The sequence below is a fragment of the Talpa europaea genome (genome assembly GCF_964194135.1).
Source record: "Talpa europaea genome assembly, chromosome: 9".
Lineage (NCBI taxonomy): Eukaryota > Metazoa > Chordata > Mammalia > Eulipotyphla > Talpidae > Talpa > Talpa europaea.
Genome location: NC_140076.1, coordinates 10169594 through 10195034, shown reverse-complemented (window position 1 = coordinate 10195034; position 25441 = coordinate 10169594). Strand labels below are relative to the sequence as shown.

General features: G+C 47.0%; 1 protein-coding gene across 1 annotated transcript in view; it reads left to right on the top strand.

Annotated features, from left to right (window-relative positions):
- The window catches only part of UBR4 (ubiquitin protein ligase E3 component n-recognin 4), a gene marked incomplete at both ends in the record, with an annotated part of 112579 nt that overhangs the window by 38007 nt on the left and 49131 nt on the right, over positions 1 to 25441 (top strand). The window contains 29 exons of the mRNA XM_084242876.1: positions 148 to 249; positions 568 to 668; positions 916 to 1114; positions 1484 to 1672; positions 2336 to 2399; positions 3466 to 3657; positions 4165 to 4235; positions 4322 to 4469; positions 4919 to 5146; positions 5758 to 5928; positions 7195 to 7377; positions 8151 to 8309; positions 9241 to 9393; positions 9794 to 10021; positions 10290 to 10447; positions 11390 to 11561; positions 11813 to 12014; positions 13127 to 13290; positions 13824 to 14040; positions 14827 to 15043; positions 16991 to 17054; positions 17479 to 17613; positions 18570 to 18744; positions 19610 to 19750; positions 20629 to 20750; positions 21736 to 21847; positions 23461 to 23591; positions 23718 to 23895; positions 24350 to 24454. Of these exons, the coding sequence (XP_084099002.1) occupies positions 148 to 249; positions 568 to 668; positions 916 to 1114; positions 1484 to 1672; positions 2336 to 2399; positions 3466 to 3657; positions 4165 to 4235; positions 4322 to 4469; positions 4919 to 5146; positions 5758 to 5928; positions 7195 to 7377; positions 8151 to 8309; positions 9241 to 9393; positions 9794 to 10021; positions 10290 to 10447; positions 11390 to 11561; positions 11813 to 12014; positions 13127 to 13290; positions 13824 to 14040; positions 14827 to 15043; positions 16991 to 17054; positions 17479 to 17613; positions 18570 to 18744; positions 19610 to 19750; positions 20629 to 20750; positions 21736 to 21847; positions 23461 to 23591; positions 23718 to 23895; positions 24350 to 24454 (4481 nt within the window). The remainder of the gene's footprint in view (positions 1 to 147; positions 250 to 567; positions 669 to 915; positions 1115 to 1483; positions 1673 to 2335; positions 2400 to 3465; positions 3658 to 4164; positions 4236 to 4321; positions 4470 to 4918; positions 5147 to 5757; positions 5929 to 7194; positions 7378 to 8150; positions 8310 to 9240; positions 9394 to 9793; positions 10022 to 10289; positions 10448 to 11389; positions 11562 to 11812; positions 12015 to 13126; positions 13291 to 13823; positions 14041 to 14826; positions 15044 to 16990; positions 17055 to 17478; positions 17614 to 18569; positions 18745 to 19609; positions 19751 to 20628; positions 20751 to 21735; positions 21848 to 23460; positions 23592 to 23717; positions 23896 to 24349; positions 24455 to 25441) is intronic.

Genomic DNA, 25441 nt, shown 5'->3' with positions numbered 1-25441 from the left:
GCTTTATGCTAAGGTTGGGCAAAGTAAAAATTGAATATTGCCTGTAAGGTTTAGTTATAAACAAACTTTGGATTTAAAAAAATAAAGGTTGGAGGACATTGAAACAGACCTTATCTCTAGTAGTTACTCTTTACTTTTGCTCCTCAGTGGACTGGATGAATCCATCTTGGAGGAATGTCTCCAGTATTTGGAAAAGCAGCTGGAAAGCAGCCAGGCTCGTAAAGCTATGGAGGAATTTTTCTCTGACAGGTGAGCTGTATTTCATTTGATTCATTGATTATTTTCTTGAATGCCTCCTGGTAGCAGGTTACTGTGCATGTTTAATTTGGTATTCTTTCTCAGGGAATACTTAAGACCTGCTTAGGTGTTTGTACCTTGACAGGACTTAAGTTAATTGGTGATTTGAGGTTATTGATGAGGGGACTGATTTCATGAATATCTTTTTTTGTTGACTTGTGAATGACCAATTCCTCTAGAGGTGATGAGATTTTGGAGAACTAGAAATGGATGCCTTTTATGTGAGGCTTAATGTGATTCTTCCATTTTCTCCCCTCTCCTGCCTCCCAGTGGAGAACTTGTGCAGATCATGATGGCAACAGCCAATGAGAACCTCTCTGCTAAATTCTGTAACCGAGTTTTGAAATTCTTCACCAAACTCTTCCAGCTGAGTGAGTGACAGCTTTTAGTAATCTTCTTGTGGTAACTTTGATGTCTGGCTAATACTGTGTACATCCTCTGCCCGAGTATAACTACTGTGTGAAATGCTAACAAGTGGAGAGAATCCCTCTGAGAAAGTTGGGAAGGAAGTTGAAAACTTAATTGAAGTCTTTTCCCTTTTCCTGGCCCACAATTGGCACCTGCCTTCCTTTCCCGTGGCCTGCCCTCACTGACCATAGCCTCTTGGTCTGTCCGTAGCTGAGAAGAGCCCTAACCCGAGCCTTCTGCATCTCTGTGGCTCTCTGGCACAGCTGGCTTGTGTAGAGCCTGTGCGTCTTCAGGCGTGGCTCACTCGCATGACCACCTCACCCCCCAAAGATTCCGATCAGCTGGATATGATTCAGGAGAACCGGCAGCTGTTGCAGTCATTGACGACATACATTGTTCGGGAAAACAGGTGAAACAACCGCTTTCATGTATTGTCCCTAACAACCCCAGAAATAGGTTGAGAGCATCTGGGGCTGTCTTTCCTTTAAGCGTCAGTCCAGCATTTTCAACGATTCCCTATTCCTCTCTCTCTAGACTCAAGCAATCTAGTAGAGCTCCTTGATGTTTTCCATAGAAAACTTTTCCAAAGACTTGACCCTGTTAGTTGCAACATGGATGAATGTTTTGTGCTGCAGTAGCCCTGGTTCAAACAAAACAACATGCAGTCATGTTTTTATGTTTAATATAAAACTTCTCTTAATTGCTCTCACAAGGTTAGATGTACAGAGACTTAGGTTCCTGTTGGTCACTTCCCAACTTGCTGTTTGTTTTCTGCCAGCCAAGTTGGAGAAGGTGTATGTGCTGTGCTTCTGGGCACCCTGATCCCCATGGCAACAGAGATGCTGGCCAACGGTGATGGAACCGGTTTCCCTGAGCTCATGGTTGTGATGGCTACCCTGGCCAGCGCAGGTCAAGGCGCTGGCCATCTTCAGCTACATAATGCTGCTGTGGACTGGCTGAGTAGATGGTGAGATGATGAACTTGAAGGGACCCCATGTGTAGGTCACATTAGTCTTGGAGAAGAAGGGGCAATTAGCTGCAGGTTTTCTTTATCACTCAGCATGTATCTAAAGGAAACTTGAGTCTTCATTATTTTTTAGAGATTTGTTTATTTATACATACAAGAACAGGTATAGGCGAGAGGTGTGGGGGGTGAGAGGATTCTCCAGAGACAGAGTGGGGAACAGAACAGACAGACTGACTGAAATACACTGCTGAGGGGATCAGCGGGCGAGACAGGAGAGGTCTGCTGTGCCATGTGAGTCTCTTCCTTGGCTGGATTGAACTCATGCTGCAGTGGCTGTGGACGGCTTCATAGTGCTGCATCTTAACCCCTTGTGCCACCAAGGAGGCCCAGAATCTTTATTTTTATTGGTGATTGAGGGAGTAACCGATACCCCTGTTCACTGTAGACTTAATCTTCATTATTATAGACTTTCCTATTAGAAAGTGTACCAAGTGTTTGTGATAAGATACGAGCAACCCAAACCTGATTACCTGTCAGTTTTATAAGAATGCCTTTGCTTTATATTTTTCACAAATTGATATGAGGTTCATGAAATTGCTTCCTTTTTTATTCTTTAGATGATTTTATGTCTCTCCTTACCCCCTCTTTTTTCTTTTGGGACAGCAAGAAATACCTGTCACAGAAGAATGTGGTTGAAAAACTGAATGCCAACGTAATGCATGGAAAGGTAAGAAAAATAAAGAGTGACCGTAGTCAGGGTGATGAGGATTGTCTTTGTGGCCAGGTGCAAGTCTTTGCTTCCTGTTGACTTCTGTCCCTGGCTCAACTCAGGAGGACAAGGTCCACAGTGTCAAAGACCCAGAAGTGTGTAATTAACTCTCACTGCATGCCCTCAGGCCTATCCTGGGTGGTAGGAAGAGTTAGGAAGGAAGTGTTCTGGTAAACAACCAACAGAATCCTTTAGACAGTGACTTCCTACTATTTTGAGATACTGGTATATGGTGGAAAATTGTTCCTTTCTCCTGAAGTAGAACTGTGCACTCTTGACTGGGTATTACATGGGGCTATAGACTACCTTCTCAGCTCTAGTACGCATGCCAGAATTGTTTGTTAGCGGAAGGTTCAGGTCACTGTGCTGAGAAAAGGATTTAAAAATATCTTGAATTTGTGTATTTTCCCCACCTTCCCAGCTCATGACTCTGACTTAGGTGGCTAAAGGCAGATAACTGCCCTGTGATCTACCTCAGTACTGTTCATTTCCTTTTTTCTTGCTAATTTTGATCCTTTCAGCACCAAATTGTTAGAGCACAGAGTGAAGGAACTTGGGAGTCTGAGGCTTTGATGCCAGACTGTTGGGTTTTTTTAGGCGGGAACTACCTGCAATGATTGGCTGGGAAATTTTTTTCAATTAATAGATGGAACCGTCCTCACTAATGGTTGGGAAAATGCTAATGGGAGTCCAGTCTTACTTTTAATCTAGACTTTTGAAAGATTTTTATTTCCATCTTCATTTTCCTGATTTTGATTTTACTTCATTGCAGAAGATGTGTAAAGCGTTGTTTTCATGCTTTGAATGAATGAATGCGTGCCTGCATACTAACTCAGTAAAATTCACTGACCTATCGTCATAGTGCTAAAAGCTGGGAAATAGATAACTAAACCATGTTATTGTTTTTTTTCTGCTTCTATACCACTCCTCTGATCTTGAGTTTTGCTGGGAAAAGCTTAAGAAGGTATAGTTTGTATAATCAAATACGGAAAACTGAGGTTCCTGTGGTGGTCTTCTCTTGTAGCATGTGACCGTCCTGGAGTGCACATGCCATATTATGTCTTACTTGGCTGATGTCACCAATGCCTTGAGCCAGAGCAATGGTCAAGGTCCAAGTCATCTCTCGGTGGATGGGGAAGAGCGGGCCATTGAGGTGGACTCAGACTGGGTGGAGGAGTTGGCGGTGGAAGAGGAAGACTCACAGGCTGAGGACTCAGTGAGTAACAAGTGTCTGCCAGGGTAACAGCTGACAGGCACTGGCCGAATTCTTGTCAGCAGGTCTTTTGCTAGTGCTTGTGAGCTTTGAAACTCTTCCTGGTCTTTGTTGCTTTCTCCCGGCTTATGTGACAGACACCAGACTGATTTTCCAGGCCGGCAGGGAGGACTGTTTAATAAGCATATATGCTTTTTCCATCCATACCTGTGATTCCTCCAGTTTTTGCATCCCAAATGGGGTTTCAGGCATGAGTTCTTGAGGATGATGGTGAACCCCTTTGTAGAAGATCCATGAGATTTTTTTTTCCTTATCCACAAAACCCCAAGGTCTTACCTGAAGTCATAGCACACTTACAGCCTGCGAGCTGTTTCCACTTGGAATAGGTTTCTACTCGTCATTTGTGAGTGTACTGTTTACCCTGCATAATTGTTGAAGTGGAAACGTATTTTTGTGAGTGCCTGTGTGTGGGGATGTATTTCTGATTAAAAAGGCTTATTATCTCTGAAGGATGAAGATTCTCTTTGCAATAAATTGTGCACTTTTACCATCACTCAGAAGGAATTCATGAACCAGCATTGGTAAGAGTCTTTCTTTTAGGTAAGTGTTTGCTGGGCCTTGATTGTTGGTACTTCTGGGCTCATTTGTTGGTTCTTGGTCTTTGTAGGTACCACTGTCACACCTGCAAAATGGTTGATGGGGTGGGCGTGTGCACAGTCTGTGCCAAGGTGTGCCATAAGGATCATGAGATCTCCTATGCCAAGTATGGGTCCTTCTTCTGTGACTGTGGAGCCAAGGAAGATGGTAGCTGCTTGGTGAGAGATTCGGACATTTGCTGTGCTGTATAAAGGGTGGCTGGCTAGTGACATGGAATGCTTAGCCAAACTGGAAAATTCTGGTAGCGTGGGTGTGGTAGCGTGGGTGTGGGAGTAAGTTCTGGTTCTCTCACTGATCAGCTGTACGACCATGGTTTGAGAACTTCTCTTAGAATAGTTGGACTTGCAGGTTCCTTAGAGATCTTGAGGTTAGTTTTTTTCCATGACCTCCAGTCAAGTTCAGATGCTATAGTTCAGATCTGTTGCTGTGAATGGGTAAAGAACTAGATGTCAGGTGAATGTTGTAAGATCAGAATTCAGGCTTTTCAATATCAGTTAAATGCGCAATCACTTTTTCTTTTGGTCAGATTCCCCTCTGCAGTCTTAGGCAGCATTTCAGATGTGTTTGTGGCAAGATCGTAGAGCCTCTTGACTTTTTCTGTCCCTAGGCATTGGTGAAGCGAACTCCTAGCAGTGGCATGAGCTCCACCATGAAGGAGTCAGCGTTTCAGAGTGAACCCAGGGTCTCAGAGAGTTTGGTACGTCACACCAGCACGTCGCCTGCTGACAAGGCCAAAGTCACCATCAGCGACGGGAAGGTTGCTGATGAGGAGAAGCCCAAGAAGAGCAGTCTGTGCCGGACAGTGGAGGGCTGCCGGGAGGAACTACAGAACCAGGTGGGGCTCTGCTGGTGCCTGCACCATGTGTAGAGTGGGCCTGGCAAGTGGGCTTGCGGGCAGACTGCAAGGACTCTCCCTGCAGTTCTGCTAGTGGGACTTGGAGTCTCCTTTCTCTGAGTCTGCCCATTGACAGTGTGCACACATACAGTGTATGTCAGTCACTGCTCGGGGGTGGGCTTATGACTGAGGAGTGTGGTGAGGGGTTTTGGAGGGTAAATTAATTGTGCAATGCTCTCGTATACCCTTTATGGGCCAGGATTCTTCATCCAAAGCTCAGAAAATTTTTTGAGTGATCATTTTTCTCAATTTTCCCAAGGATAGTACATATTAGATCCATTTGTTGATGCATAGGAGAGAAGTCAACTGATTGTACTTGGTGGGTGCATTTGAATGGCAGGGTGTCTACTTGGGACCCCTGGTTTAGAAAGATCTAGAGTTAGCACAAATAACTGGAATCAAATCCAGTGTTGGGGGAGAATGGCTAGAACATCAAGTTGGAAATGAGAAAGCTGGATTCTGTTAAGAATTATACTGGCAAGATTATCATGATGAGTATGACCCATTGTTTTTGTCTTCCCCTCCCACTTGTGTATTTGGGTTTTTCTCAGGCCAATTTCTCCTTCGCTCCTCTCGTGTTAGACATGCTCAGTTTCCTCATGGATGCCATTCAGACCAACTTTCAGCAGGCTTCGGCTGTGGGGAGCAGCAGCCGGGCTCAGCAAGCCCTCCGCGAGCTGCACACGGTGGAGAAGGTGGTTGAGATGACAGACCAGCTGATGGTGAGTGTGCCAGAGTCCCGAAGTTAGGTGTGTGTAGGGACCAGCAAGTTTTCCGTGGCCACATACTCTAAGTGCTGTCTTCCAGACAGTCAGTCCCTGGGCACTCAGAACTTGAGAATATACAGTCTAAGCTCTCAAGACATTTAGTGTAAAAATCAGCATATGAGGTATGTCCTCTAAAGAAGGGAAATCCAGGGATCATTGTATCCCCAGTGGATAAGTCCTTTTTAGTTCATGTAACTATGTGAACCACCAAGATGTGAGGAACTCTGTTTCTAGAAGATAGTTTATCATCTTTTGCTGTATCCCATTTTGGTCATGTTCCTTTATTTTTTTAAAAAAGATGTATTTATGCATACAAGAGCTGGGGTGTAGGGCTAGAGATTCTCGGGAGGGTGAGAGGATTCACTAGAGACAGAGTGGGGAGCAGAACAGGCAGATCTACTGAAATACACTGCTGAGGGGAGCAGTGGGCGAGAAAGGAGAGGTCTGCTGCGCCATGTGGGTCAGCTCCCTGGCCAGGGATCGAACTCATGCTGCAGTGGTTGTAGATAGCTTCACAGTGCTGAGACTTAATCCCTTGTGCCACTCGGGAGGCCCTGGTCATGTTCCTTTAGCTCTTTCTGTGACTGGGGTGACAGTTGTAAGCCAGGACCCACTGTGAGCCCTGCTGCTCAGCACTGGACCCAGGCTGCTGGCATGGTCCACCTGCCCTGTGAGCAGCATAGCAAGTGGAGGGAAGGAAAGTCCAGCGCTTCTGAAAGGGAAGGGTAAAGAGGAATGAGGAATGTGAATAACCTCATGACTGTTTCTAAGGGGAAATACTCACTTGGAAACACGTATTCTGGTATTTTGTTAAAAATTAGTTTTAGAGCTATGGTTTTTAGACTTAGATAATAAAAATGAGGCTAAAAAGTATTGGGGTGGCACTGGCGATCTATAGAGCTGTTGACTTTTAATTTTTCCAGTAGATCCATGAAAAAAAAATTCATCTGTCATCACCATCTTTTTTTACGAAAAGGATGTAACATTTAAAAAATAAGTTTTTATTAAATTTAGCTTTACGACACATTTACTACATAATTCGGCTCAGACTGACAATAACTTTGATCAGTTACCTAACAGTCCATGGTTTAGCCATGGGAATCCATTGTTTTTGAATGACTGAATTGTGCTTTGTTTTAGTCATACAAATGACTAAGCACGTGTGTCCTCTTGATCTTTTTTGCCTTATTTCTGCCTATTCTGTCTGCTTCTCTTTTTCAGGTCCCTACCTTAGGTTCCCAGGAAGGTGCTTTTGAAAACGTTCGGATGAACTACAGTGGAGACCAGGGCCAGACCATTCGACAACTCATCAGTGCCCATGTTCTTAGGCGGGTGGCGATGTGTGTGCTCTCCTCGCCCCACGGGCGCCGCCAGCATTTGGCTGTCAGCCACGAGAAAGGCAAGGTGGGTCCTCCAGTTCCTTCACACTCGCTTTAGGTCATGTTTATCTTAAGTGCTCAGCAAGATGGCCGGATGACTGCTCTCAGATTGGCCCTAGAGAGTCTGTTGGATTCCAGGAATGCTTTAGGGACAGAGTATGAGCTTTCCTCCTGGAGCTCTGTGTTATGTAATTAGATGTAGAATAATGTGGTTCTAGTTAGTACATTCTCTAAACAGACTCTCCGGGGAACAGTGACCTAAGATGGCACAGTTGCGGGTCTTGCCAGTGTGGTCACTCTGGGAGGCACAAGCTGAGAGCGAGCATCTTTGTAGGGAGACATGGGTCTTCCCTTCCCTCCCAGCCCTCTAAGGACACAGGGACGCATGTATCACCTTACAGAACTAGAAGGGATGGGGGGGTGGTGGTTATCTTTAATGCTTTATCAGCATTAAAGTTGTTTTAACCTTATCTCAAGTGAAAAACAAACTAGAGATACAAATTGTCTTTAAAATAGCTCTGAAATACTTAGGAAAATGTTGTCATAGAAAACTAGAGACTAGCACATATTTCACTATTTTTGTGAAGTGATTTCACAAAGAGTAGTTGGTTTCATTACTAATCTGTTTTTCCTGTCTGCAAAGAGGCATTTCTTTTGGCCAGGAGAAAAATCTTGGATTTTTCATAAGAAACTTACCTGCATTACACTCCCCATTTTGAATGAACTTTCATTTCTCCTCTATGTTCTCTGAGAGGAGAATGAAGGGTTAAATACAAACCAGTGTTTGTTCCTTTTTAGATCACTGTCCTGCAACTCTCTGCACTCCTGAAGCAAGCAGATTCCAGCAAAAGGAAGTTGACTCTGACCCGCTTGGCTTCTGCACCAGTCCCCTTTACTGTGTTGAGCCTTACTGGGAATCCTTGCAAGGAGGACTACCTTGCTGTTTGTGGGCTGAAGGTAACCATCTGATGTAGTTTCAATTGAGTTGTGGATCCAGGTCCTAGTCACCTTCTCTCCCCTCATTTCAGGGAAAGCAACACTTTTTCTTAGTCACTGTCAGATTAAAACAAAAGCCATTGGAACACAAAAGAAATCGCTCTGAATTTCTTTCAGATGTTCTACGTTCTAGATTTTTTTTCAAAAATATTTTCTTTAAGATTTATTTCATTTATACAAGAACTGGGGTGCAGGCCAGATGTGCGGGAGGGCGAGAGGATTCACCAGAAACAGCGGGGAACAGAACAGGCAGAATGACCGAAATACACTGCTGAGGGGAGCAGCAGGCGAGACAGGAGAGGTCTGCCACGCCATGTGGGCTGCTCCGCGGCCAGTGGGGATCAAACTAGCACTGCAGAGGCTGTGGACAGCTTCACAGCGCTGTGCTCTACCGCCTGTGCCACCAGGGAGGCCCAGATGTTCCAGATTTTTATTGGAAATAATCTGTATGTATTTTTGAAGTCTGAATATGTGACTAATCTGAATACTAACTGAAGGCATGTAAGCAGAGAACATTAGGGAAAAGAAGAAAGCATTAGGACTTTGAAGTGAATTACCCTATCTACATTCTGAATATTATGCTTTTAAAAGATTTATTTATGCATACAAGAGTAGGGGTGTAGACCAGAGGTGCAGGAGGTGAGAGGATTCATCAGAGACAGTGTGATCAGAACAGGCAGATTGACTGAAATACACTGTTGAGAGGAGGAGCAGGCGAGGCAGGAGAGGTCTGCTGCACCATATGGGTTGCTCCCTGGCCAGCCAGGGATCGCACTTATGCTGCAGTGGCTGGCAATAACTTGATAGCGCTGTGTTTTTAACCCCTATGCCACCAGGGAGGCCCCCATTCTGACTAATTTTTTCCACTCTCTGCTCCTTGACTTGTGTGCAGGACTGCCACGTGCTGACCTTCAGCAGCTCAGGCTCAGTTTCAGATCATTTGGTGTTGCACCCCCAGTTGGCGACAGGGAACTTCATCATCAAAGCCGTGTGGTTACCTGGTTCACAGACTGAGTTAGCAATTGTCACTGCAGACTTTGTCAAGGTACAGTTCCATTCTTTGAAATGGTACTTGGTGATTTTACTCTATTATGTGCTTGCTTCACCCAGAATTAAATAAAATGTCCCAGCATTTTGTTACGTTATGTAGGTTGCTGTACAGGATTTTGTGTGTGTTGGCAGTACGGAATTGATTCTGGTTCTGCCCCCACGGACCAAGCATACAGCTGTTACTGTACTTGTTACAAAACTCCTAATTGGGTATCTCTCCTACTCATTCCTTGACAGGGATTAGTAATCTTTAGCTACTGGTGCCTAACACTTGGGTGCTTGTTGTTTGGGCAGTGAATGCCCATGAGTCACCAGTGGCAGCCCTTTGGATTTGCCAGGATATTTTGGGGATGGAACTGCAAGAGATCTCCCTTATTTTGTCTTTTCTTTTGCAGATTTATGACCTATCTATTGATGCCTTGAGTCCAACCTTCTACTTCCTCCTGCCGAGCTCTAAGATCAGAGATGTTACCTTCCTGTTCAATGAGGAAGGAAAGAACATCATTGTTATCATGTCTTCAGCGGGGTACATTTACACGCAGCTCATGGAGGAGGCCAGCAGTGCTCAGCAGGGTCCTTTCTATGTCACCAACGTACTGGAAATCAATCATGAGGACCTGAAGGTGGGGCACGTTGCTGTTCCCTTCTCCAGATTTACATAGTTCAGTAACTCATCTGTGTGCCGCAAACTTTCTCCCTAGCAGCAAAAATGTGTCCTTTAGGACCACGCTGGTTCAAATTGAAGTGCCTTTATCCTTTTATCAAGATTTATCCACAGGTTTCATATCTCACGCTTTGAATATGGGTGCACATAATCATGATTTCAGATGAATAACTCACAAACCTGGAAGCCACACGAGAATTCAATGCAAATGTTCTTTGTTCCAACAGGACAGTAACAGTCAGGTGGCGGGCGGTGGCGTGTCCGTCTACTATTCTCATGTGCTGCAGATGCTGTTCTTCAGCTATTCACAAGGCAAGTCCTTCGCTGCCACCATCAGCAGGACCACTCTGGAGGTGCTGCAGCTCTTCTCCATCAACATCAAAAGGTGGGACTGAGTACTTACCTTACCGTTCACCCTTCACAGTGCCCATGTTCAGCGGCTCTCTGCCCTGCACCCAAGAGCTGGTGTCTTTTGTGAATCTGGTGAAACTTGCTTTTCCCCAGTAACCGTCTCCCTTCCCTGCTAGGCCTCTTGAAAATCAAGCAGCACCCAGTGTTGGCAGGTGGGGCTATCTCCATGGTTTGTACCCACTGCCTGCTGCCTAGGGAGACCTCAGACTGTCTCCAAGAGGTGGTTTTTGGGACCCACTGCAGCTCAGAGGAAAAGCTATATCATGGCAGCAAACATACATTTTGAGAAGGGATTCTAAGCCTCACCCACTAAAATGCTCTGTCAGAATCCCTTGGGAGGACTTACATTAAGCAGACTGGGTGTCCGCATGGTGCGGTTGGGGATGAGAGGGCTCCAATAAGGTTTCCCGATGATAGAAGTATGTCAGGTTAGGAGGGTTTATTTAGGGAGGAGGAAGAAGAGGTTTAGGGTCTCCCCATTTTCTCACTTGCTATTGAGGAGCCATTATAGTGCTTTCTCTCTGGCCTCTTTTGTAAATCACCCGATTCGAGATGAAATAAAATGGACACCATTCATGTGTAACTTGGATACTCTTTGAGATCTTTAATAGCACGGAGACTCCTCAGCCACAGGCAGCTCCAGTCTCTAGGCCGTTGATAGCCTCTAGGCATGTGGGACCACCTGCTCCCCAGACAGGGGAACTCGGCAGTGTAGTGCGAGCGAGGGTGCCTGCGCACAGCGGGCGGTGTGAGCGTCCAGCATGGCTTAGGATGAAACTCATGAATATTTTGGCCCCCTGGACTAGTATATTGCTCTGGGAGTCGAGTTTTTCGTGTGAGGATGGCTTTTAGGTCAAGAAAGAACTATTAGAATGTGGTCAATGACCTAACTGTGGCCAGTTTTGCTTATTTGCAGTTCCAATGGTGGAAGTAAGACATCTCCCGCCCTGTGCCAGTGGTCTGAGGTGATGAACCACCCTGGCTTGGTGTGTTGTGTCCAGCAAACCACCGGTGTGCCACTGGTAGTTATGGTGAAACCAGACACTTTCCTCATCCAGGAGATTAAGACTCTTCCTGCTAAAGCTAAGGTCAGTGTCAGATTCTCCCATCTCTTGGCTATGAACCCACTCTTTTTTTTTTTGTTTGTATATTATGTCACTTTCCCAGTTCTCTCCTTGAAGGCTTGTAAAAGAATTCCCATCCATTTTGTCCTGGGTGCCTTTTCTTTGCCACCATTCTGCACATTCCCCAGCTGACCTCGAAAGCCGCTCTGCCACGTGCCACAGTTTCTGCTTTGCAGGTGTGGCAGCGAATGCCTTCCTTTGTCCCCTCCTCCTAGATCCAAGACATGGTTGCCATTAGGCACACAGCCTGCAATGAGCAGCAGCGGACAACGATGATCTTGCTGTGTGAGGATGGCAGCCTGCGCATCTACATGGCCAACGTGGAGAACACCTCCTACTGGCTTCAGCCATCCCTGCAGCCCAGCAGTGTCATCAGCATCATGAAGCCGGTTCGAAAGCGCAAAACAGCTACCATCAGTGAGGCCTCTCTTCAGTGGGTTGTGGGGAGGGCTCCCGTGGAGAAGCAGCCGCTGTCTTAAGTGTTTTTTAAAGATTTATTTATTTATACAAGAACTGGGGTACAGTCTAGAGGTGTAGTAGGGTGAGAGGATTCACCAGAGACAGAGTGGGGTGCAGAACAGCCAGATCTACTGAAATACACTGCTGAGGGGAGGAGCAGGTGAGACAGGAGAGGTCTGCTGTGCCATGTGGGAATCTTCCTGACCAGCCGGGAATTAGAACCCGCGCTGCAGAGGCTGCGGACAGCTTCACAGCACTGTGCTCAACCCTCTGCGCCACCTGGGAGTCCCTGTTTGAGCGTTTTATGAAGGCAGAGATGAGATAGCTAATTCTCCAAGAGCAGAGGCAAGGTTTTCAGGGCACCTGTGTTCCCTGTGGCTGTCAGCGACACTGCATGAATGGCAGGCGTGTGGGCTGCACTTCAGTCTCAGCAGTTCGTAGGAACCCAATAAAGAAGGATATTTTGACCTGATGTTTCAGAGATTTTTTTCTGGGTTTAGGGAAAATGACTTGCCTGGTGGGATGTGCAGGATGGAACTACTGAGGAGTAGGTTCCTTCCGTTGGCCACTTTCTCACCAAGTAGTGATGAGCCATTGGCAGCCTCTGAGCTGGGAATCTGGCTGCCGCCCAGTGGAGGACACCTTGGGGTGGGGCAGTGACATTTAGGAGTGAGGCACCCTGGCTCAGCAGAGACCATTGCAGGGGCTACCGCATTAACCTAGGCTTGTGCTAGAGACTATGTTTGAAGTCTTGGAGCGGCACATCCTCCTATAAAGTAATAGTTTCTGTTGCTCGCTGAGGTCAGCTAGCTACAAGAGCGCCTGTTGTTATTAACTGTCGCTAACACTGGCCCCGCTTCCTTTGCCAGGTCATGCTGTGGCTAGGGTAGTGACTCTTGGGTAGCTAACCGCCCGCTGATGCAAGCACTGTCATCCGGGCTTTGCCTCGAAAGTCTAGAGTGTACGAGTGTGGGCTTAGTTGGGGAGGGGTCTTAGGCTGTGGAGTGGAGGCAGAGCTGTCGCGACCACTCTTAACCTGTGCTCTGGCATTCTGGTGCTACTCTCCACAGCCACCCGCACGTCTAGCCAGGTGACCTTCCCCATTGACTTCTTTGAGCACAACCAGCAGCTGACAGATGTGGAGTTTGGTGGCAATGACCTCTTGCAGGTCTACAATGCTCAACAGATAAAGCACCGACTGAATTCCACTGGCATGTACGTGGCCAACACCAAGGTGAGCACTGGGCCGGGCCGGGTTCGGTCCCTGAGTAGAAGGACTCAAACAGGGTGGTTTAAGAACATGTCTCCTTTTAGAGTGCGGGTGTAAGGGATATACTCACAGTTAAATGGCCCCTGGAAGGAATGAAGATTTAATTCCCATGCAGAAGGGTTCCTGTTCCAATATTACCTGATTATTGTAAGGGCAGCAGGAAGTGGTTATGCTCGAGAGAAGAAAGCCTAAAATTGAAGAGGGTCTACTCCCTGCCTGTTTTTCCATTCTTGGGCGTAAGGCAGTCATTACTGAGGGTTAAAATGGAAAGGGTTTTGTCTGGGATCACACTTGAGAGGGGGGATTAAAAGTTTGCCCTTAAGAACTTGTAATTTTTGGGCCTCCCCTGGTGGCGCAGCGGTTGAGTGCTGGGCTACGAGGCTGCCCGCAGCCTCTGCAGCGCCGGTTTGTTCCCAGGCCACCGGCGAGGGTCCCACCCAAAAAAAAAAAAAAAGAACTTGTAACTGTTGGCTGATGTGTGCTTTTCTTCCCGCCAGCCCGGGGGCTTCACCATTGAGATCACTAACAACAACAGCACAATGGTGATGACAGGCATGCGGATTCAGATTGGGACGCAGGCCATTGAGCGGGCCCCTTCATACATTGAGATCTTCGGGAGAACTATGCAGCTTAACCTGAGTCGCTCCCGCTGGTTTGACTTCCCCTTCACCCGAGAGGAAGCCCTGCAGGCTGATAAGAAGCTGAACCTCTTCAGTGAGTCCCCACCTGGCACAATGTCCTCCCCGTGTGACGGCGGCTTGGGGGCCCTTCTCTGTGTTCCGCATTGTTCTGGAGACCCTCTGTGGGCTTGGCCCTCATGGAAAGTTGAGCTTCATTTGACATATGAAGGAAGCCAGGGACAGGACAGGGGTCTCCATGCGGTTGGAGGGCTAAGGACAGAGACGCTGCTCCAGTGTTTACTTCTGTAGGGTTGGGCCTTGCTGGCGGGGCTGCCTGAGTGTTCAGGCAGAGAAGGGGCAAGGTCAGAGGCTGTCCCAGGGCTTCCTTGCAGCCACCGACGAGGACCTGGGCAGGCAGTCACTGAGAGATGTTTAGCACCTCCTTGCCTTGCCATGCTGTTGGGATCTTCAGACCCTCGAAGTACAAATCCTTGAGCCTTTCATGAGGTTGGCATCCTCTCTGCTCTTTACTGGCCACCTTCAGCTGCTCTTTCTCCCAGTAATGCTGTTGCTAGTGCGGGTGATGTGCCTCTGCTTGGAGACCCCTGGGGGTGACAATAGGAAGACAGCACGGTGATGTTGAGGGGCTTCTGATAGGCGACTCCATGGGCTTTGGGGTCACAGAGCTGTCTCTGCACACATGCAGCTTACATCTGTGATGATGTCAGTGCTGCTGGGGGCTCAGGAGACACAGTCCTTCTGTGACTATAAAATCCAGGCAATTTGCTGCTTTGCCTCAACTAGTGGTCTTCGCTTTGGAGGCAGTGGGGTTAGCCTTCTCCAGAACGTGCTTCCCAAAGGCTTCTTTTGCTCATTGCAGTCGGTGCATCGGTGGATCCAGCGGGAGTCACCATGATTGATGCTGTAAAAATTTACGGCAAGACTAAGGAACAGTTTGGCTGGCCTGATGAGCCCCCGGAAGAATTTCCTTCTGCTTCTGTCAGCAACATCTGTCCTTCAAATTTGAACCAGAGCAATGGCACCGGAGACAGTGACTCAGCTGCCCCCGCTACCACCAGTGGGACTGTCCTGGAGAGGTACCGGCACCGGCAGGGCTTGGCTGCAGTTCTCACCAGTTTTCACTCTCCCCGCAGAGCCTATGTCTTGACAGTCAACCTTTAGTAACAGCCCCACGTCTAGCATGTGATTTTCAAGTTGACACACAGTTTGCCCTTACTCCGTGTCTCCTGAGTGTGCAGACAGTCCCCGAAAGTGCACTCAGAGCTGCCTGACTCCAGGGTCTGCCTGGGGCCTCCTGTGCCTTCTCTTAGTGCTCAGTACCCTTTGGAGTAGCCAGAGGCTGCTGACTGGCAGATGCTTAAGCCAGTGTTGTAGTTGAGGATCCAGTCTTGAAATTATAGGGGAAAGTCTTCCCTTTCATTCTGATTTCATCCTCATCTCATCTTTCTCTGCAGTGGCTACTACATATGTGGTATTAACATTGCTGGCAAGAGGCTGTCTGCTGCATCTGGTAGCAGAGTTCAGTCTCCTAAGGGCTCCTTCCAGTGGCCTTCTTAAGCATTGCGCTTGGCTTCTCTGTGCTAGGTAGCTGCTGGTTTGCCATGGTGATGAAGTAACTCATGATGTAAGATGTTGAGTTTCTTACATTATAAGTCCTAAGAAGAGCCTGGCTTGGCATCATTGCCGCCCACCAGCAGCCTTAAGCCCTTCCTCTTCTCTCTCTCTCTCTCTCTCTCCCCCTCTCTCTCTCTCTCTCTGTCTCTCCCCCTCCCCCCCACCCTACTCTTATATTGTTTGCTTAGGATGTGTTTCCAGGTTTTTCTGAGCTTCACATTTGTTTCCTTTTTTTTTTCCTTTGCTTCTTCCCCAAGTTCTGAAACTGAGTCCCTAACCAAGCTGGACCGGTTAGTATGCCCTCTTTCTTTCTCTGCACGAGTGAGTGTGTGTCAGAGAGTAGTGTAATCCATGGCGTGGCTTTGCGTTGCTCCTGCTTCTGTGGACAAATCCTGCTTCTTTCCGTTCTGGTCATGCATGGGCGCGGAGCTACTCTTCGCAAAGCCGAGTCTGCAGGGGCTGAACGTGCACTGGGTGGTGGCCGCTTCAGACTCGCTTAGCTTTTCGTCCTCACCCCTCCCTCTCTGCTCCCTCTGCAGGGGACGGGAAGGGGTGTGGGTGGTGGGGCAGCTGAAAAAGTCCTCTGAAAACCCCCTGGAGAGTGTGTTCTGCCTAGCTTTGTTGTATGCCTCCATTCCCGCTTCCCTGGTCTTCATCACCTTCCTCTGCCCCTTGACCTTTTCCTCTCCAGCTGCTTTCTCAATGCTTTTCCCTTTTGGTCCAGAGTATCAGACCTCGGGATGTTGCTCTTACTCCTGTGCCACATGATACTTCAGGAGCAAGCCCTGGGTTCAGCACTTGGGTTTCCTGTTCCTTCCCTAAGGGAAAATGGCTCAGTTTTCTCAGCAGCTTTGTAGTACCCTTTGAATACTGGCAATTGGCATGTACCTGACGATACAGTTTGTTCTTTTCCCCAGGTGTAGGGACTCATAGGAAGGGCCCTTGTGCATTTTCTTGGAGGAAGTGTAAGTAAAACACAGTCTTAACCTCCTGGTATGAAAAGAAGATTTTCACTTTCCCCTTTGGGTGTCCCTTTGCCTACTGATGTCTGGGCACCTGAGCTTTGGGTATCATTGCTTCAGGACCATTAAGCCTATCTCAGTGATTCCTGCCACAGGCAGCAGAAGGAAGCACATTTATCCTCTTTGAGGAAGAAAAGCCTGTCTTTGAGTTAAGGATTATGACACGACTTCAGGTTGATCTCCAAGCAGGAGCCGGTGTCTTCTGGCCCGTAATATGAGGAAACGATATGCATGGTGCCCGTGGCACGTCTTAATTGTGCTTTGATTTTGTACTTGGCATTCATTAGCAGTCCCCAAGGTCTTCCCGGCTGTGGTTTGCACAGACTAAAGCATAAGGCGGAGACAGGGGTGGTGGTTGTACTCAAGCCAGCTTTTCTGTCTCCCTAGGCTGGTTGTGAGTTCTTTAGAAGCCCTGGAAAGCTGCTTTGCTGTTGGCCCAATCATCGAGAAGGCAAGTTACTTTTTCAAAGCACATGGGGCTTTCTGAAGAGGCAGGAAGTCAGTGGGTTCACCAGAGACCCTGAGGCCTCGCAGCAAAAGGATATTTATAGCATAATCTTGATGTGCTAAGACGCTCCAGAGGAGTCTTCATCTTCAGGCCTTATGTCCTATTTTGGGGGACCCAACCCATAGTGAGAGAGTGCTTTATAGAATAGGATGAGTGCTGATGAAAGATCTCTGTTCTGGGTGTCACAAGCTTAGACTCACTTTCTGCACCTGTCATGTGAGGAAGATTGTAAGTTTTGAAGTTCTGTGTTCTCTGCAGTTCTTGGCCCTAACAACCTAGGTGGGAGCATAGGGGAGGGCAGGGTGCAGACAGCTGATTCTGCCTGAATTTGGTGGACTAGTGCTAACCCTGCTGTCTTCTCCATCAGGAGAAAAACAAGAATGCAGCTCAGGAGCTGGCCACTTTGCTGCTGTCCCTGCCGGCACCTGCCAGTGTCCAGCAGCAGTCCAAGAGCCTTCTGGCCAGCCTGCACACCAGCCGCTCGGCCTATCACAGTCACAAGGTAACCGCTTCCTCTCAGGGGCACCTTCTGTGGAATGACTGCTGTGGGACTGGCAGTGACTCAGGAAAGTTCACTTTTCCTATGTGGAACAGGCGCGGGGCGAAGTGAACTGGGGCAAGGGTAGCACTGAGATTAGATACAGCCTCATGTTTCTCCTGAGGACTAATGAAGTTTCCTTAGAATGGAGGATGAGCCCACTGATGGAACACTGCTTTGCAGTTACTTTTTGGTGTGTGTCAGTAAGACTTAGAGAGGGAGGGACCTCTGGGTGTGGGCGGCTTCTCACTGGAAAAGCGTGAGGGGTGGGGACTCCCTCCAGAAGTCAGGACTGCTGTGTTTGACTCTTCCCGCTGCGGGATAGTGTGTGCTGGCATGTGAGGACGGTTCTGAATGGTGGTTGAGAGACGTGGACGCGGACTCCTGGGGAGAGGTCTCACCTATAAAAGTAAGTAGTGGTCAAAGGTGAAAAGTTGGGCCAGCTTCTGTCAATGGAAGAGACAACAGTTCAGACCCATGAGGGAGAAGTTACCAGCCGAGACACCTGGTCAGCTTTTGTACCTCCATCCTGGGGAACTGAGAAATGCGAGCTTCTTAAGGAAGAGCCGTTTCAGAATGGAATCTTTGGGTAATGTGAGCTTGCAGAGGTGTCACTCTTCCACCATAGGAAAGAGATCTGGGATGCTGCAGCTCTGGGAGATTGGTTTCTGATTTTCCTGTCACACTTTGGTACTGATTTCATTGGTTTTGATTTTTTTGTGTCTTTAATACTTTATGCATTTAGATGTTTAACTGTCTCGGGTGGTTTTGAAGATTTGTTTTGGGTCGTTGGTGTAATTTAATTCACATGTTACTTTGAGAGGAGGCAGCAATCCTACTGGTCTGCCTGCTTCTCTGTCCTTTCTGCTGTCGTACCCAGCCCTTACTTGGGGTCATTCTCTCTGATCCGTTCGTTGTAGGATCAGGCCTTGCTGAGCAAAGCTGTGCAGTGTCTCAACACATCCAGCAAAGAAGGCAAGGATTTGGACCCTGAGGTCTTCCAGAGGCTGGTGATCACAGCTCGCTCCATTGCTATCATGCGCCCTAACAACCTTGTCCACTTTACGGAGTCAAAGCTGCCCCAGATGGAAACAGGTGAACTTGGCCTATGGGGCCGTGGTCCTGAAATCTGCTTAGTACACTTTTTCTACCCTCTTTACCTCTCACTGTTCATGTTGGCCTCCGACCGACCTCACATTCTAAGTCAGGGATTTTACTCCCTGGTCTTTATACCTTATAGGACGTTTGACATTAGGATTGTGCCATTTTCAGTAAATACCCTTTCCAGTGTTTACACTCCTTGGATTACCCTTGAGTTTATTTATTGCTCTGGAAACCAGATGTAATCTGTCTCCGAAGCTGCTACCTCTTATGATCTTCAGGGTAATGTTAAGCTTGGGCCCTGGTTGCTATAAAGTAATAGGGTCATATCTTTTGCTTTTATGCTGTTCTTTTGCCAGTATCTTATTAACATGTTTAGTGCTTTATTCTGTTTCCTCATCTCTCCTCATGTTGACAGGATACCAAACTTGTTTGACCTTTATTAAATATAGTTTGTTGATGCCTTTAGAATTCTGTTATTTACATGCACCCATATGCTGTCATCATTCTGTTCCTCCTTCTAATACTAGAATCCAGGAATCATTCAAGAAACATCTCAGCTGTTCCTTTAGTTTTTAGAGGTTAACTGTTGGACCTGAGATCTCTGAATCTGCTGCAAAGATCCTGAATGCTCCCCCTCTACTCACTTCTAACATACAATGTTTTCTGTGATATTCCTTTCCCAGACTGTTTTTTTCCTAGATGTGCCTGCTGGAGTCTAGGGATAGTTGGCATATTGATTGGGGCCCCACTTGAAACTCCCTCCCCAGGCAAGCTTCCTTGACCTGAGTTAACCTTCAAACAAATTAAATTCTATCTCAGATTTACCGTCGTTAACAACTTTCTTTCTCCTACCTAGAAGGAGTGGATGAGGGAAGAGAACCTCAGAAGCAGTTGGAAGGAGACTGCTGTAGTTTCCTCTCCCAGCTGGTTAACCACTTCTGGAAACTCCATGCATCTAAGCCCAAAAACGCCTTCTTGGCACCTGCCTGCCTGCCAGGTAAGTGTCAAAAGGGATGCGTCAACCTTGATACATAGTGAAGCTTGAGCTGCGTCTTACGTCTTTGAATCGATTGAACCCTTAGCCTTCATCATCCATTTCTTCCAGAATTAATAGGGGATGGAGCTCTGTGAGACCAATACTGTTCCTGATACAGGAATTTAGCAGTGTGGTGGCAGAGAAAGGGGGTTTTCTTGTGCCTTCTCTTTTTATGTGGCGTTGAATGTTTCACATAAAGAGATGGGTGTGTGTGCACATGTGCTTGTGCATGTATGTGTGATGATTTTTTTTTTTAAACTTTGAAAGCTTGATTAAAGCCAGTTCAAAAGGTAGAAGTTAGGCTTCAGCCTTGAGAATTACTGTATTTCTAATCCACTGCTTCCTTTGTTATCTAACTTCTCTCACTGTCTAAAGTTTAGATGGAGAGAAGGCTCTAAATAGTAACCTAGAAAAGTAGAATGCCTTGGTACTTATTTGTGTTTGGAAATGGCTTGGGCAGTAAAGCTAAAGGGCATGTCAAGGTCATGTGTGCTGTCACCTAAGGTGTGAGAACAGTAGGGAGCATATTGGATCTGCTTACCTTGTCACACTTTTCTGCCCTGTCTTTTGAGGTCCATAGACAATAGTTAACTGCTTACTTCTATGACGTAGGATATCTAGAAAGGCTTCTGAGGATAGTTTGGGAAATTAGGAGATTATTAATAGAATAAATTAGATATAATCTAATTGTAATCTACATTCTGTGTGTTTTGTTTGTTTTGCTGTGTGTGCGTGTCGTTGTTTTGTTAGCTTGACCCTTGTGTGGGGATAAGAATTTGTGCCTTTTCTTAGACTCTCAGGTCGTTAGAAATTTTTCCTCTATATTTCTCCCATTTTAGGCCTAACTCATATTGAAGCTACTGTCAATGCTCTGGTAGACATTATCCATGGCTACTGTACTTGTGAGCTGGACTGTATTAATACCGCGTCCAAGATCTACATGCAGATGTTGTTGTGTCCGGTATGTGTATCTTCACAGCCTCAGATGTCCTTTATAAACCTGGATTTGCCTGAGAATAGTTTGCTTTTATAAATTTGCTAACCTGATAAAATGAAACGGACTTATAGGAAGGAAATGGGAAGTAAGAGTTTTGGACATCAGTAATAAAAGCTTTAAGATCTTACTCATTTCCGGGCCTCCCCGGTGGCGCAGCGGTTGAGCGCTGGGTTGCGAAGCTGCCGGCGGCCTCTGCGGCGCTGGTTCGATCCCCGGCTGCTCCCCGGCCACCGGGTGAGGGTCCCACATGGCGCGCAGACCTCTCCTGCCGCCCGCTGCTCCCCTCAGCAGTGTACTTTGGTCCTTCTGCCTGCTCTGCTCCCCGCTCTGGCTCTGGTGAATTCTCTCGCCCTCCCGCGCTTCTGACTGTACCCAGTGCATGTATAAACAAAACAAAAACAAACAAACAAATAAAAAAAGATCTTACTCATTTCCATAGAAGAGAAAGGTTGGAAAGGGGGGTGAAGTCCGTCTTTGCTGTTCAACCTTATATCCTCAGGGAATATATAAATACATTGGTGGTTGCTACAGGTAATTTGTGTGAAGTAAGTGTTGATTAAATGAGTGCATGAATGAGCTTTATTCAGTTCTGTTTCCAGTGACTGTCAGAGCAGCTCAGTGTCAGACATGCTGACTGGAGCACAGAGCTAAGATGAGTCTTCTCATCTGATAAAAGCCAAAACTCATTTAGATGGTCAGAGTGAGACAGGGGCAGATAACCCACCATTCTGTTACCAGGAAGTGAGAGATAAGAATGCAGCGCCCTGTTCTTATGTGTCATAGATCAGGAAATGGGATTAATTGCTCAACTTGGTCTGTGGGGTTGCAATTGAGAATAGATAGATCTTCCATGTGCATTTAAGGGGTTGGCCAAGAAAGGAAAGGATTTGGAGATAGTTTCAGGGATAATAGAAAAATGAAAGCATGACAACTTCTTGTTCAACCTCAGGATCCTGCTGTGAGCTTCTCTTGTAAACAAGCTCTAATTCGAGTCCTAAGGCCCAGGAACAAGCGGAGACATGTGACATTGCCCTCCTCCCCTCGAAGCAACACTCCCATGGGTAACGTGTGGTCTGGGCTAGGGTGTGTGAGTGTGTGCCTGAGTGTGTTCATGTGTGCCTGAGTGTGTGTGGGCATGCGCGGGAGGTGGGCAGGGGCAGAAAGCAGATACAGCATTAGGATGTGTTGCTTGTGTTGACCAGAGTCTTGGAGACGTGTGTGTGTAACATGTGTTATGTATACATACAGCTGTTGCATCAACCTACCTGATTTCAGAAGGAATTTAAGGTGGCTGTATGGTAAATAGCATAAATGTAAAGGAAATCAGGTCAGGGGAAAATAAAGATAATAATAGTAGAATCAAGCCAAGAATATAAGCTGTGTGTAACACTGGGTCCTCTTCCTTCTGGTTCCCTTTTGTTGCCCTTTAAGGAGTGTGTCCTTGTGGACGTACCTGAAGTCTGACAGCAGATTTCATGAGCAACTTCCCTCATGACACACTGGACATGGGTCATTTTGTTTAGCATTTTTATGTTCTAATGGTTTGCATTTAACACTTATTTTAATAAAAGCAGTTCTGTGACATCTAAATATTAGCATTGTATTGTGGAACTGATTACTTGGTTTGACTCAAAGTTTCCAGTGAAAGTCACATTTGTAACTTAAAATGTTCTGTTAGCCACTTTATAGAGAGTACAATGAAATATATAAGGTTAACTTACTAATTAATCCAGTATGTCAAAAATATTTTAATGTGTAGTCAGTATAAAAAATGATTAATGAATTATTTTACATTCTTGAAAAATATTTTTGGCACTATTTTCAACATGTAGTGTGTAGTTTACAGTAGTATCATGTCTCTATTTGCACTGGCCACATTTTCAGGGTTCTGTAGGCACAGCTGGCTGGTGACTGCTTTGTGGTTCAGTGCCCATCCAGAGGCATATGTGCCACTTCCTTAGGACATCATTTATGTTGTCTAATCTCTTGAAGAGTTGGGTTAGAACACATGCCTCTCTCGTCTTTTGAGAAGGCAGTTTCTGTTATGTCACATCTGTTAGAGCCGTATTCATGTGCTGTCACAACCTGAGGGGAAGGCAAGGCCTCTGTCCTCTTCTGGCAGGTAGGAGTCTGACCTGACTTCTCCCATCTTTGAAGTCTTTGCTTCTCACACAGAAGTGGACTTGGGCTGGGCGTCAGCTTCTGTTTGATGTGTTTGTGTTCCAGTTCTGTGTCTTCTCATAATGACCCCGTTGTTTTGGGGAAAGGCAGTGAATACCCTCCAGGCTGCCATGACAGATAACAGACATATCTTTCAATTAAATAATGTCTGTTTCACCCAAGGTTTCCTGAGAACTGGTGGGAATTTGGGGGGGAGGGGCTACTCATCTTAAATTTATATGTTATGTGGAAATTCCTTGGGATTCCGAGGTTTTTCGTTTTTGTTTTTTCCCCTTCAGCAGCTGGAAAAGTCTTTCCCTGGGGTGGGGGCACGTTGTCACTTCAGCCCTGTCTCCCCAGTTCCTGCTAGGTCCAGGAAATAAGACAACAAGGCTCTGGAGCTTGCTCTGAAGGACAGGGTGTCTTGGGTTTTGTCGCTTATGTGGCTTCTTAAATTGAATGCCGAGGAAGGAAAGAGCAAGCATCTCAGGTGACTGGGGTTTCTTTGACCCAGGAGACAAGGATGATGATGATGATGATGATGCAGATGAGAAAATGCAGTCATCAGGGATCCCGAACGGTGGTCACATTCGTCAGGAAAGCCAGGAGCAGAGTGAGGTGGACCATGGAGATTTTGAGATGGTGGTGAGTTTCTGGCAGCAGGAGAGGGGAGGAGGAGCCTGGTTTGGCTCTGCTCCTCTGCCTCTTACTCAGTCAACTTCTGAAAGCTACTATTTACCATGGGACACTGACAGGGCTTTCTCTCTGCAGTCTGAGTCGATGGTCCTGGAGACAGCTGAAAATGTCAACAATGGCAATCCCTCTCCCCTGGAGGCCCTGCTAGCAGGTGCAGAGGGGTTCCCCCCCATGCTGGACATCCCGCCTGATGCAGATGACGAGACCATGGTTGAACTAGCCATTGCCCTGAGCCTGCAGCAGGACCAACAAGGTAGAAGGCCATGCCAAAAGCACAGCGGCCCATTGGCCTTGCACGGAGAGAGGGTTTGGAGTTACTGATATCCAGCTGACTTAGCTTGTCCCCAGATTTGGGGAGAGGTTGATCTGAGTGAGAGCTGTTGGAGATACAGGTGGAGAGTGAGAGGAATTGTGGTGGGATTTTTCAGACTCGGAGCCAATCTCATAGTTTCTGTTAGTTTGGTCTTTGGATTACTTCCCCCTGAAACCTGTTAGATTCCTCCAGCCTGTGTCCTGCCTGAGCTGGAGGAAACCTTCTCTGTAACCAAACTTGGTGGGTGGACAGCAATGGCTGTTGATTAACTTCCTCTAGGCCAGAGGGGTCACATGCTGGTGAGTTTAGACTCCTGAGGGCAGCAGGTGGCCAAAGCAGCGCTGTGCATGGGGCCTGGGGCGGATGTCGTGCTCACTCTCCACTTGTTTCCCAGGCAGCAGCAGCAGTGCCCTGGGCCTGCAGAGCCTGGGGCTGTCCGGCCAGGCACCCAGCTCTTCCTCTCTGGACGCAGGAACCCTCTCTGACACCACAGCATCAGGTAACTGTCCACAGCAAGGAGCACGGCTCAGGCCCAGGACCCTCAGGCCTGTCTCCAGTGCTGTGAGAGTATAACGGGCAGCTGCTTTGACAGGCCATTCTGGACTTCCTGCTTCTGCCTTGGCTTCAGAAATCCGATGTGGAAGGCGTAGTGACACGGCCTGGCAAAGGCGTTCATGGCTCTACTACCCCGCACTGCATGCTGCCTGGCTTTTGCTAATTCTCCAAGGACAGGCGAGAGTACAGCGTGCAGGTTGACTAGCTCTAGGCTTCAGTCACTTTAGACAGTATTAAAAGGAAGTCAAGAAATAGAGTTCATACCTTCGAACTTTTTTGCTCTTCATTTGCAAATAAGAGTAAAGCTTTAAGAGGCTTAATCACCCCTCAGGTTGGTGTTGCTAACCAGCAGGGATCTGTGAGCTTGGGGAGTCGAGGTTTTGTGGACAATCCAGATACATAGGAAATCTTCAAGCCTCGTTTTATCTTTGTTTTCACTCTCTTTACCAGTAAGAAAACAATATTTCCTGAACAGAGATTTGGACCAAGTAGAGGAATAATCCACTGGAAAATGTACCCCGGAGTAATTTTAGGGTTGCTGTAGTTTGTTTCAGACTGAGGCTTCCCTGAATTTGGTTTTTTTCTTTTCAGTTGGGAGTTTCACCCTGATTAGATAAGCAAGGGAGAAATTGGCTGTCCCCTCTCACCTGCTGCCATGGCTTGTCGCTTTTCTTAGGTCTCTTTAGTTGCTGTCATTTCAGGCTGAGAGGTCACCGTTGTGCTGTGCCAGTTGTGTTTCTACTGTGCTCTGTGGCTGTCTTGGCTTTCCTCCCCCATGTACCTCATCCAGCATTTTCTTCCTGTCTCAGCTCAGCCCTGATCCTGGATGCTGTGGCTGTCTCTGGGGAATTTCCTTGCTTCATTATTAGCATCTGATGAGGATGATTAGGGGGTATGAAATTTTCCCATGAGCTTCCCTCTGGACCACCTG